General features: G+C 43.9%; 2 protein-coding genes across 2 annotated transcripts in view; both read left to right on the top strand.

The window, feature by feature from the left end:
* PLEKHG1 (pleckstrin homology and RhoGEF domain containing G1) overlaps positions 1–4,143 on the top strand; it is a 147,981-nt gene extending 143,838 nt beyond the window's left edge. The window contains exons 19-20 of the mRNA XM_009897061.2: positions 241–1,915; positions 2,630–4,143. Of these exons, the coding sequence (XP_009895363.2) occupies positions 241–1,915; positions 2,630–3,732 (2,778 nt within the window). The 3' untranslated portion in view covers positions 3,733–4,143. The remainder of the gene's footprint in view (positions 1–240; positions 1,916–2,629) is intronic.
* Positions 4,144–6,058: 1,915 nt separating this feature from the next.
* The window catches only part of MTHFD1L (methylenetetrahydrofolate dehydrogenase (NADP+ dependent) 1 like), a 153,729-nt gene continuing 146,039 nt past the window's right edge, over positions 6,059–13,748 (top strand). The window contains exons 1-5 of the mRNA XM_054162707.1: positions 6,059–6,195; positions 9,731–9,815; positions 12,247–12,297; positions 12,375–12,428; positions 12,815–12,939. Coding sequence (XP_054018682.1) covers positions 6,077–6,195; positions 9,731–9,815; positions 12,247–12,297; positions 12,375–12,428; positions 12,815–12,939 — 434 coding nt within the window. The 5' untranslated portion in view covers positions 6,059–6,076. The remainder of the gene's footprint in view (positions 6,196–9,730; positions 9,816–12,246; positions 12,298–12,374; positions 12,429–12,814; positions 12,940–13,748) is intronic.

Here is a 13,748-nt window from a genome sequence, read left to right as displayed (position 1 = left end):
ATGTTATATAATGCCAAAAGTGACACCTAAGCCACGGTAAGGATTAGGACACAAAGTAGAATGGCACTGCATTTTGGCTCCCTGACTCTCTAGTGAAAGGAGCCTTCTCCTCCTGCCCTTCTCCACCTGACTCCATGCTGTAGGACATGCAGGTGGTATGGCAGTTCTGTGAATGGAGGGAATCACTGTATTATTGCAGGACACAGGCTAATGTTAACTATGTATTTCAAATCTCCCCAGATCTCCAAGGACCCTTCAGATGAAGAGTCAACCCAGCTGAGTACCAGTCTTCCATTTTCCTGCACAGCTAGGCAGCCACAGTTGCTTAGACAATTCAACACACCCCAGAGCAACTCACTGATCATGAATATCCTGGGGGGAAGTACCTCTGTCAGAAACATCTGGACTGACCATCAGATCAGGCAGGCATTGTTTCCCAGCCGGCGCCCACCTCATGAGAATGAAGACGATGAAGATGATTATCAAATGTTTGTACCATCAGGGTCTACATCTAACACTAGTTCAGCTGTGGGTGGAGAAAGGAGGGGTTCTTCTGGGCGTCCATGCAGCTGGCACTTGGGAGTAGTGCATCAAAATGAGACTTCCAGCCCCACTTGTCATAAAATTGTTAGGCGGGCCAGTAGTGCTGGCGAAAGTAACACATGTCCAGCCAGCACAAGGCATAAAACAGGGGAGCGTGGCTTTCGAAGGGATGCAAAGAGGGCAGAGGTGAGTGGTATGAATGCATATCCTGAATCTTCCGAGGAGCTGACCGTTGATGATATTGAACATGTTTATGATAATATAAGCTATGAAGACTTAAAGCTGATGGGTCTGACAAGAAGGGAGGAGACAGACCATGGTCCCCAGAGATCTGCTAGAGATTCCCTCTATGAGGCTGGAAACAAAAGCAGCTTGGATTCACCCTCCAAAAAGAAGACAGCAAATCAAAACAGGGCCTCCATTCGTGCTAGTAGGGAAGAGATACTACTCAGTAGAGAAGCACCTACTTCAAGTTTGGATGAGCTCAGGATTGTTGAAGACAGTATCTATGACACCATTGTGCTTCCAGAAACGCCATTACTGAATTTTAAATGTGATCCCTTAAAATGCTCTAAAAGGAGAAGTTTTCTGGGCCTAGAAAAGAACTTTGCATGTTGTGACAATCTACAACAGTTTGTTTCTGAAGAGAGTCTCCAATTCAGTGAAGACGAAAGTCATTACCATCATGTTCCCACTGACAATGACTATTTGAGCTTAGTAGATAGCTCCTCCAACTCGGATTCACTGTCCCATAAGTCTGCAGCAGATAAACTCTCAGAAGAAGTCGATGAGATTTGGAATGACTTGGAGAACTACATCAAGAAGAATGAGGAAAAGACAAGAGACCGTCTCCTTGCAGCCTTTCCTGTTTGTAAAGATGATATGCAGGACAGGCTGCATGCTGGTAGTACCCCTCAACTGAGTAAAGATGTAGAGTACTCGCTGTCTACTCTCTCTCTGCCAGAAAGTCCTATATTTCCAAATACTCTGAAGCCTAGGGCTGCCACCATAAGTGAGGCTAATCTCAGACTTGAGGACAATACACCATGCAAGGAGAACTCTTTTATGAGTCTAAACAGATCTTCCTTCTCGTGCGAGATGCCTTTGGTAGATAGCTCATATGAACCTGCCAATAGTGTTCTGTCCAATGCAAATGCAGAGGGCATAGAAAACGACTTGGCTTTTGTGGATAAAACAAAGAACAGAGTTTTTATGATGGCAAGGCAATACAGTCAAAAAATTAAGAAGGCTAACCAGCTTTTGAAAGTTAAAAGTCCAGAGCAGGAACAGCCAGCTAACAGGCAGCAGAAAGTGAAACACAAAGATCTTGCTGCTATTCTGGAGGAGAAGAAACAAGGGGGTCCTGCTATTGGTATGTTAAAAATACTTTTATAATATATATTTCTTTAGTAACTTTCAGTGAAATTCGTGTACTGAACTGGAAGATTATGAGTTTTCCCCACCTTGTGAGCTGAGTGTCAGTATTGTATTTTCTGTGTTACCACTGAAATGAGATTTCTTCTAACCTGAATAGTCATTTACATCTCAATTTTGGTCATTACTTGATAAAATTGGGAAGAAATAGAAGGATAGTGTTGGGAAAGATCAGTTCAGCTGAGGCTGGAAATAAAAATAATGCCAGTTATATATGTGCAACAGGTTTGGAACTAATTTTGTCCATAGTCAATTGAAGCAGATTAGAGACATGGAGCCAGTGCATGCCATGGCTGGAATGCTGTTCCTGCTGCCTTGTGATATTTATAAAAGTTTCTAAATATCTTATTTACCAGGTAATTTTTCAAATGTGCTGTTCCATTTTAACACATAACAAGAAGTGTATTATTGGAACTGTGCACTACATTGAGACCTGCATTACTATTGACTATCACAAGATACCCCTTTTCTCAATGCAATATATTGAAATGCAGGGCAATGCATGGCTCTTCCAGCCTCCATTGTTCCATGTTACTTTGTTGAAGACACAGCTGTAAACTTTTCTCAAAGCATTTTGAGATCTTTTAATTTTTGCATGACTCATTTGAATGGATTGCTTGTCACTGATAAGTTAATTCTCCCTCCTTTCTAGGTGCCAGAATAGCTGAATATTCTCAGCTTTATGACCAAATTGTCTTCAGAGAAAGTACACCTAAGATCCAAAAGGAAGCCTGGGCCGTTCCTCAGGAGTCACCAGCTGGAAGGTTTTCCACACCTGTGGCTGCATCTCCTCCCTGTTCCAAATCTACCAGTGAAGGCTCAAGAGCAGAAGATTGGCTTTTGAATTCTACGTACAGTAATGGCGAGCTGGCTGACTTCTCTCCGTGGTCTGAATCCCAAGATGCAAATTCCAAGAGCTCCTGTACAGAAGGTGGTACAAAATGCCACTCAAGACAGTTGCCATTAGCTGGCTCAGTGCCTTCCCTTCAGATTTCTAACCGTTTGCACGTCCCAGCACAGAGGTGGAGTGCCATTATAAGCCAACCAAACAAAGAAAATTTGCACCAAGACCATATCTATAATTCCCTTGGGAGAAGAGTAAGCAATGTAAAACTACACACGTACAGCAGGTCACAGTCATCATCCTCAATTGTGGTCAACAGGTCTGGAGAATCAATTGTGTATCCTAATGAAATGGACAAGAGAAAGCTCCATTCGAATAGGGATTTCCGATTCAACACCCTTCAAAAGCCAGGTATTGCTCCAGGACGTACAGGAACTGATACGAGGAATCAGATCCCTGAAAACTGCTCAGATGTGACTCTGCAGGACTCTCAAAAGGTCTTGAAAGTGAACAGAGCCTCCCCTCTGACAGCACAGATGGCCACTCAGAACTATTTTTCAAACTTCAAAGATAGTGAAGAAGGAGAAGGGGATGATGATGACTATGTTGAAATAAAGTCTGAAGATGAGGGGTCTGACTTGGAGACTTCTCAGAACCAAACAAGGAAGTCAGATCCTAAACTGTGTAATGCAGACACTGCCCCTTCTGAATTGCTCTGCAGCAAAACTGTCTCTTGTACTCCTGCAAAGTCCACTGGCAGCAAACAGGCACTTACCCCATATCTGACTGCATATAGTGATTCAGATAAACTGAATGACTACCTGTGGAGAGTACCATCTCCTAATCAACAGAATATTGTCCAGTCTTTAAGGGAAAAGTTTCAGTGTCTCAGTTCAAGTAGCTTTGCTTGATGCTTTCAGTAATTTCTAGCTGTACTGCCTTGTTGGGTCAGAGTATATACTAGGACAATCAGTACTGGCATCGTGTATTCCATAATATTACACAATTGGGCATTGTATTACAGTAATATTGTAAATAGATATAAAATATATATTTTTAAAAATAGTTTGGAATCCTGGAAGTGAAAAAGGCCACGTGCACACTGTCTCGTTCCTTAATGCAGGTGGACTTCACATCTTCTCTTTAACTTTTGCATCTCTTCACTTGTTAGGTGTGGCATTCTTTCTTACCATCAATCCAACTGTGATGCCATTTGATTCTTAAACCATTTTATCATGTGGAAACCTTAGTATTTGGACTTTCTACTTGGTGACCAGTATTCTGCATCCAAAATACTCATGTGACTACTCTGGTTACATATGGGAACAAATGACAGTGCAGATTTCTGAGCAGGGTTCTGGTAATTACAACATGCTACATGTGCCATTACACATCCTTTTTGCAAGTTAGTTTTCATCAGACAGATTCCAAGTGTGTGGGACCAATGCGTATGCTACATTACTTTAGAACAGGTGCTTGCAAGGGATGCCAGACTGACAGATCTGCATCTGAAGCCTCTTCTACTTTCTGTAGTTGTATAGGAGGTAGAGTAGGGGCAGTAGTGGCTTTCTGCGTGAATCTGTGGATGTGATGAAGTCCTTGTCTAGGGAGTATCTTGGGCAGTAGAAGGGGAGATCCACTGCTTCTGAAGACAGCTAAACTGGGTTTGGTAGCTCTGTTGATGGTGGTGTTTGTGACATGCAGGCAAAATTTGAGTATCCTATAGCTGGAGGCCCAACAGTTGAAAGCCTCTGTGTGTGAGTTTGCAAAGTAATTGTGTTTTATACTTAGTGGCCTACAGGACATTTGTTCAAGTCCCAGAGTCAGCTACCCCCCAGGACAGAATGAAGCTTGGACAGATGCTTGGGTGAGATATTAATCCTGGGGTATGTTTGATCCATAGAGTGGCTCAGCAGTACTGCAGGTTGAGTGACAAACTGTCTTCCCCAGGAAATGTATCTATCTTCCATAGAAGAAAATTACCATTCCTGGCACAGAGAGATAAAACATGTATTTTCTAAACTGGCCAGGACTGACTCTAATCCAATTTATGTACAATAAAAGTAGCTTAACAAATGAGAATACATTCCATTCTTTTGCAAGTAATGTAAGAGTAAATGCTTCCATTTAGAATAAGAACAGGCTTTCCAATACAATGCACGTTCACTTCTCTTCATCATCTTCGTTGCACAGCTTTGGATTCTATTACTTGAAATCATTGTACCTGAGGGAAAACTTAAATATGTCTACGCTGATCATTCTGTGCTTTTTTTGGTGCTTAATTATTTTCATATTGCCTGCATAAAAACAGTACCAAACTAAACATACCAATAAATAAAGGAGTTTCATTGAAACACTTGTTTTTACTAACCATGTATCATTCCCCTCAGCTACAGACCATTGTACTTCCAGAACGGCCGACTGTTTTACTACATTGGTTATCATGAGGAAAACCTTAAGTTGTTAGTGTATAGCTAATTACTTGTAGACTAAGACATAAGAACTTGAATTTGTTAGAATGGATTAAATTATTTACTGCATGTATCTTGCAGGGCCTAAGAATTGTTGGTTTGGGGGCTGGTTGGTTACGGTACTTACTAGCTTGTACCACAGGAATACTTGTTACAGTCAGCACATCCACTGTGATGGGACCCGTGTTTGTCTAGCAAAATTTGAGTGAGAAATAATGTTGTACATATTTAAGACCCTGTTGTGTAGCAGAGCCCGTATTTATTTAATATAGCTTGTAAAGTATTGTAAATATGAATAGAAGTTAAATCTGTGCTTCACCTGCGCCCGCCTAGATTTGTGTAAGTGGCTAGGAGAATGTTGTGTAACTCGCATCTCATGCAGTGAAGTTGGGAGGGAGGGGAAAAAATAAAGCCAAACAGAAAAAAAAAAAAAAAAGAAAAAGAAAAAAAGAAAAGGGACTTGTACTAGCGTGTAACTTCTCCCAGGGACCATTTCATACTCTTTTTAATAAATGTTGAGTATCAAAAGCTTTTGGTTCCATTCATTGGGGTCGGGGCGGCGGGAAGGAAAATGACATTCCGTTTTGTTAAGCGGGAGGAGGGAGGCGGTGCTTTCTATCACTTGTAGGTGTCGTTTGGGAGGGATTTCCTGTTTTGTTTCTCGTGTGCGAGTGGCTGAGCGCGGGGGAGGAAGTGCCGTGCTCGGAGCACCTCCCTCGCCGTCCTCTACCCTGTCCTTCGCTCCGCTCCCCGGCACTGCTGCAGTTGGATCCCGGCTGGAAGGATGAGAACAGCGGTGGTGCGGCACTGCCTGGCTCCTGCGCTCCGAGCCGCGCTGCCGCCGAGCCGCGGCCTTTGCGGGCGGCGGACGCTGAGCGGCGGCGCGGCGGCGGCAGCAGCGCGGTAAGAGGCGCACGTAGGGAGGCGGTGGCGGTGGCTGATGCAAACGCGAGGGATGGGGAGGTGCGAGGGGGTTTGAGGGGAGGATGTTTCCTCAGTGCATCGGGTTGGGTTTTGGGTTCATTGATTTTGGGGGTATGTGATGCCCCACTAGGAAGGGGACCTGGTGGTAAAATGTGCGCCTCCGCAGCCGCCGGAATGAGCACACACTGCTGGGTAAAGGACTGCCTGGGCGAACAGCCGCCAAAGAGTAGTGGTCAGTGGAGTTAAATCCAGCTGGCGGCTGGTCACAAGTGATGCTCCTCAGGGCTCAGTGTTTGGACCACTTCTGTTTAACATCTTTACTGATGAAGACCTAGAGTATGTCATTAGTGAGTTTGCAGATGACACCAAGTTAGGTGAGAGTGTTGATCTGCACAAGGGTAGGGAGGTTCTACGGAGGGATAGCTTGGATCGATGGGCTAACATTAATGGGATGAGCTTCAGCTTTGGCTTGTGGTTTTGCAGATGACACAGTAGGTTGCACTGCATAAGCCTGGTACTGTTTGGTTAGCTGAAGTTTCTAATTTGCATTATGCTAGCATATTGTAAAGACACGGACACACTGTATTCAAACTCTTGAAAGCAAAAGGGCATCGAGGCAAACGTTTGTGATTCAGAAGGAGGGTGCTAAGGCCTCTGTCTCTGTAAGCAAGCACGCTGTCTGTCCTGCAGAGTGACAGAAACTTCCCAGAATCTGTTTTGCAAGGACTCTGCCTCAGCAAGTAAGGAAAAGTGCTCTGAAATATAGTGTGATACTGGAGCAGGATAAAAGTAGCAACCAAAGTTTTGAGAAGGCTCTTAGACCATTAGCAAGTCCTAGGCTAGAAGAGGCTGTGGCTTACTGCCAGCTGAGCCTCAGCACTTACCAAGTAAAGATTCTTCTCCAGTTCACTGTGTTAGAAGTGAAACACAGATGTAGTTGGCAGCCATGCGGGAAGTGAGGACAGCATTGCATTTTTTGCAGCCCAGCAGCAGGGAAAATGAAGAAGATGCTAGGAGTTACCAATGTCCAACTTAGCAAATGGATAGCGGTATTTGCTAAGCAACAAATGAAGGAGGACTCTGGAGAAGAAACACAAATTTCCAGATAATGACTGGCACTTGCTTCTCAGCATCCTCACATACCTTCGGGCATGTGGTTACACAGAGGCCTGCACTGCAGCTCTCAGGGTTTTTTCACAGTGGCATGTGAAAGAGTAGGGTGAAGGACTCCTAGCAGATAGTTGCACAGTGTGCTGCATGTTGCCTGTTTACAGAGTGATGGGCACAAGTTTTAGCACAGTGCTTTGACCCCTGGCTTGTGCAGAAACTGTATATTTCTCCTCATAAAGAACTCGGTTTTGTGAGGCTCAGTCTACCTTGTTGCTGCTTGGGTTATGAGTGCGTTTCCTATGATGTAGGCATGGCATTCAAGTAACTAAACTATCTTCTAATATGGGACAAAAGTAGGAATAAGGCTGACCGCAGAAGGTGCACAGTTGGACTTAGAGCACAATGGCAAGGATACAAGCAAGTTCTAAAGTTGCAAAGGTAAACAAAGATATGGCTCAGAACATCCCTAAAGTTGCTGTAGAAAACAACAGTAGCTCAAAGAAAGTCCTTTCCTCCCTTTCAGAGTAATTTCTGTTAAATGACCACAACTTTTAGTGACAAGATTCTCCACATCAGCAAAACTTTGCTTTGTATCTGGGAGGTAAAACTTCCTGCCTAAATAATTCAGTGAAGATTGACAGAGGGTCAGTGAAACTATTGAGACCACGCACAGAAAGAGTAATTGGCCAGTGGAATGGGCTGCCCGGGGAGGTGGTGGTGTCACTGTCCCTGGAGGTGTTAAAAAAAATACAGAATACAAAATTAACCAGGTTGGAAAAGACCTTGTGGCACTTGGAACCATGGTTTAGTTGTTAGGTGGTGTTAGATATTAGGTAATAGGTTGAACTTGATGATCTCTGAGGTTTTTTTCCAACCTGGTTGATTCTGTGATTCTGATTCAACAAGGTCAAGTGCCAGGTCCTGCACTTGGGTCACAACAACCCCAAGCAATGCTACAAGGCTTGGGGAAGTGTGGCTGGAAAGCTGTCTGGCAGAAAGGGACCTGGGGGGTCTAATTGACGGGCAACTGAATATGAGCAAGCAGTGTGCCCAGGTGGCCAAGAAAGCCAATGGCATCCTGTCTTGTATTAGAAATGCTGTGTCCAGTAGGAGTAAGGAGGTGATTGTCCCCTTGTACTCAGCTCTGGTGAAGCCACACCTTGAGTATTGTGTACGGTTTTGGGCATCTCAGTACGGGAGAGATGTGGAGGTGCTGGAGTGAGTGCCGAGAAGGGCGAGGAAGCTGGTGAAGGGCCTGGAGAATAAATCTTACGAGGAGCAACTGAAGGAGCTGGAGCTGTTTAGTTTGGAAAAGAGGAGACTGAGAGGAGTCCTCATTGCTGTACAACTACCTGAAAGGGCATTGTGGAGAGTCTGGTGCTGCTCTCTTCTCACAGGTGAGCAGTAATAGAACAAGAGGGAATGGCCTCAGACTATGACTGGGTAGGTTTAGACTGGACATTCTGAAAAAAATTTCACTGAAGATTGGAATGTGCTGCCCAGGGAGGTGGTTGAGTCACCAACCCTGGATATGTTTAAAGGTTGTTTGGGGATGTGGTTTAGGGGTGAACTTTGTAGAGTAGGGTTACCAATTGGACTTGGTGATCCTGAGGGTCTTTTCCAACCTGAATGTTTCTGTGATTCCGTGATCATGCCCCACTCCTGGACCTTTCAGAGTTGGCTGGGACAGTTTGCCTACCACAGTGCTGACCCAAATTGGCTTTTGTAAAGGCGAGGGCATGATGTAGCAAGAAACCACCCTAAGGGCTGGAGTGAGGGTCATATGCATGTACAGTAGAGAGCAGAGGAGACCTGGCAGCCACTTACGGAGATATATTTTTCCAGAAAGCATTACCAGTGCCTGGCTGCTGCCAGTTTTTCGAAGAAACAGTGCAGGAGACAGACCTCCTCTGTCTCCCTACTCCCTGCGGTTTTGAATAGCAGCCATGAAAGTGGCAAGTTTGCTGCTCCTAGAGCTGCTGAAACCCATGTTTAGCTGTAGCAGCCCTAGGTGTAGCCTAGCCTAGTGGTAGCCTAGTCTCTGCTTCTGTCACCTCCTGGAAACGAAGGACCTACCTAAGCTGAGGGCTCTGGATGGTGGTTCCCTGCTGTGGTATGGTGGGGCTGGCCATGCTTTCTCATGAAATAATGCTGGCTAGCTACAAAGTTCTGGGCATGTTAGAGCAATGCACATCACTGCAAAACAAAGGTATTCTGGTCTCTTAAGGTTTTTTGTCCTGGCTTGCTGAATGCCTGCCTTCGCAATTTACATCCATAAGTAATTTTGATGATTAAAAGCATATGCACTTAAGCACTTAGTCCATATTTCTAACATAGATTTCTGCTGACTGATGTTAGGAATATTTATTTTGCTAAAGATTTGCCTGTTGTTACTGTGTTGCAGCAACATCACTGAGAATGCAAAGAAATCCTTGGCCTCTCTTAAGAGAGAAAACCCTCGTCTTGAGCCAACACTTGCCATTATTCAGGTAAAGGATGACGGTGTGCCTGCTGGCTGTGAGAGGTCCCCTTTGCTGGTCAGAAGCACATGATGTGCAGAAAGTATCTTATTCAAGCAAATTATTTTTCCGAGCTAATTTGATCAGGTTCATATTCCCGGTCGATGGCAGGTTGATTACACACGAAAGGATGTTAATAAACAGTAGAATAACACTCTAGGAAATTCAGAAACTTGGAATACGGAGGAACAAACTGGAAACTCTTATAACGGGAGAACAAACTGTTATGCCGACTCGGGTCGCTAGATGGACCCCTCGGCTTCGCATTGGAGTTGAGCAACAGGTAAACAGGCTGTAAATCTTTAGAAGCAATGAGGTAAATAAGCTTAAGTTACTCACGAACCGCTAGGCTGGGTGAAGCAATACCCGGGACGTGTGGTTTGTAATCCAAGAGGCAGGGATCATCCAAAAGGTAAATCCCAAAGTAGAAGAGAGCGCGCTGCCGCTAGAACAAAAGAAGCTAATCACCCTGAAGACAGGAGCACAATACAGGTGCTTGTAACGAACAGGGTGTGAGCTTTGAAATCATCCCCTATAAATTCCCTTTTTGAAAACTGAACTGCCCAATGGCAGATTCAAGTCTAGACAATCAGTTCAAGTCCCACTACAGCTGGGATTTGGTTAAAAACTGCTTTCTTAAGACATGGCACTTTGTCTCTTTTGGTGCTTCTGGATGTGCAGTTTAAAATTCTAGGTGAAGGCAAATGTTGTTGGAGATGTTGTAAGGGAATGACAGAAATGGACAAGGCTGTGTTGGGACTTTTATTGCAGCCTTTCAAGTACTTAAAGGGGATTTATGAAAAAGCTGGGGATTTATGAAGAAGAGAGGCTACCCTTATCTCCTTGATGGCAAGCAACAGGGCTAGATGAACTGGCTTCAGTCTGCACCAGGGGAGGTTTAGGCTGGATGTTAGGAAATATTTCATCACAGAGAAGGTTCTCAAACCTTGGAATGGTCTCCCTGTGGCAGTGCTGGTATCACCATCCCTGGGAGTGTTCAAGTGGCATGTGGACCTGGAGCTTAGGGACATGGTTTAGTATTGACCTTTCAGTGCTGTGTGGATGGTTGAACTGGATGATCTCTGAGGTCTCTTCCAACCGGATGCATTCTGTGAAAATGCTGTATGGCAGGCAAACTGCATACACATTCTTGAGTAGGAAACTGCGTGTGTCAGAGGCTATCTGAAATGTGAGCCATGGGGTTCAGTTTACAGACCCCCAGGCAGCCTCAACAGTGCCTACCTATTGGCTCCTTGACCTCAACCTTGGACCCTGCAATGGAGAGAGAGAGGGCAGTGGCCAAGCAGGTTTAGCTGGTTTGTTAATTCCTCTTCCAATGGCAGATTACCTATTCAAATGCGGCCAGTCAGTCCAAAATCCTGTGTGGCAGGCAAAGTGCCCACACATTCTGAAATAGGCAACTGCACCTGTCAGAGGCTATCTGAAATGTAGAGGCATGGGGTTCAGCTTACAGCACCCCCAGGCAGCCTCAATGGTGCCTGCCTGTTGGCTCTTCAGCATCAACCTTCGACCTTGCAGCATCAACCTTCGACCCTGCAACATCAACCTTCGACCCTGCAACTGGGAGGGAGGAGAGAGAACGCAGTGGCCAAATAGGTTTAGGTGGTTTGTTAATGCCTCTTCCAGGACACCCCAGCAGCCAGATTTGGAGACTGGGAGTCTGGTAGTTTGGCACCAGGAATTACAAGCAGTGCTGGGCTGGAGGAGGGAGCCAGGGGATGAAGGGCAAACCCTCTTCCCCTCTCAGGAGCTGGCTCACTCTATGAAGCCTGACCTTTTAAATTCTCTTTTTTTCATTGACAGCAGTCTTGAACCATTTGAGATTAGTGCCTTGGTAAATTGTTATAGACTTGAGTCAGAATAATTTTGGATGATGCTAGTGATGGTCAAAGTCATGGTGAAAGCCAGCACTGGCATCTAACCATAAAGTGAGTGGTTCAACTCTGACAGGAAGTCATTGGCACTGCATCTTTTGGAAAAAAAGCTATGCAGAATGTGTTCATGGAATTGTAACAAATCCTTTTAAAATTATTTATGTCAGTCTTCTTGTCTGGGTTGGAAGGCAGGTTTTATATACGATAACATAGCTGGAAGAAATGCTTTAGTCATTTTATTATGAAGCCACTAACATTTTTGAGGGTCGAATCCTCACTGATCTGTTGGTTAAAAGTTTCTAGTTCTGGATATTGAATTCTTAGTATTGTTGTTAGAATACTGGATGGCCTTCTTTCTTAGAATTCTAGATTTGTTTTTTATTTGTTTGAATACTAATAGACCTAGGTGTCCTCATGTTTCTTGCTTAGACCTGTGTATCGGTGCACTCACTTTTTTCAATGTAAATGTATTGTTTTAAAACCAAGCTTTTGTTTTGTTCCCCAAGGCACATAATGACAATTTGATTCAAGAAACAAACAAGAACTTTGCCAAAGAGGTAAGCTTCAGCTGATACTCTTCTTGCTCATTGTGAGCTACTTGCCTTTGGTAATTATAAATATTTTCTCTTGTCAGGTTGGTCTACGTGTTATTCATATCCGTCTCCCTGAAGGCAGCAGCAAGGATGAGGTAATGGCATTACCTGTAGGACTCTTCCTTTTTCACTTTCATAACAAACTTGTATTTATTGCTGACATTCCTTATTACTTGGAACTGATTCACATTAACTCAAATTGGGCTTGGAATTGCCTTAGTTCAAAAAAAACCCCATAACACCACACAGTGTGTTGGCTGAGCACAATGTTTAGAATGGAGTCAGAGTGGCTTAATTTGGTAAGCCATGGAAATGTAAAACAGGGAAAATGGGTGATTAGATTTTTCACTTAGAAGTTGCAGTAATATGTGAAGGAAGCAAAGGTGACCATAATGTAATTTTAAAAGAGAGATTTTTATCTCCTAATCAGATCCTTTTTTTCCCCTGCCTGTTCTGATCTTGAATGCTTTTAACTTCCTAGGTTATTGGTGAAATTTTGAGATTGAATGAGGATCCTAGTGTGCAGGGCCTTGCCCTTGACCTCCCAGAAAGCTTATACAGTAGCAAGGTACTCAATGCTGTGAAACCTGAGAAGGATGTGGATGGGTAAGTGAAGCAGTGAGAAATAGCAAGGCTGATGGCTCTGTAAAATCAAATTATGGTTTTCATTCCTGTATTCCTCAGGCACTGTGCCTAGCTGTGCCATTGAGCAGTAACAAATGGCACTACTAAATCAATGAGAAATCTTTTGCTGAAGACATTTTGATCCTTATCTTTTTAATTTATATATGCTATATATTAAGGATATGGTCTTTTTGAAGGAATAAAAAATGAACCTTCTGATTTGCTGATAATGCTTAAGGTAATCCAGTCCTTCAGTAATACAATTGTTGGTGACAAAATACTGAACACAAATCCCAAAATTTTCACAAAAATGATTTATGGGAAAGTTGCAAAGAAGGTGTTAGCTTCCTCACAGCACTCTCTTGCAGAGAGAGAGTAGGCTATAATGATTTGGACCTGTTGGTGCATCTTTCCAATCAGCCTTGAGCTGCACTACTCTCTGGAGAGGTCACTGACAAAATTGAGGTGTTTGGGTTACCACTTTGCTGCTTTTGCAGCCTTCTTCCTCTCAGCTGCAGACTGCTACACATTGTATTTATTCTTTTATTTATTTATTTTCCTCCCACTCTCCAGTTTTTCAAGGCAGGGAAAAAACCCCACACAACTGCAAGCCATGCCAATTAGTTACCTTTCCATTATCTGGAGTACCAGAGATTGCCAGAGAATGGAAAATTCAGAGTGTCCTTCTACATGAGCAAGAATGCAGAGCAGTGTGGAAACACCTGAATTCTACCCAGCAATTCACCATGAACCCAAAAGGCTGTATTGCCTAAGGCTCAGCTTGCTTCTGG

This window comes from Dryobates pubescens, chromosome 6 (assembly GCF_014839835.1).
Source record: "Dryobates pubescens isolate bDryPub1 chromosome 6, bDryPub1.pri, whole genome shotgun sequence".
NCBI lineage: Eukaryota > Metazoa > Chordata > Aves > Piciformes > Picidae > Dryobates > Dryobates pubescens.
This window is presented reverse-complemented; position numbering and strand designations above follow the sequence as displayed.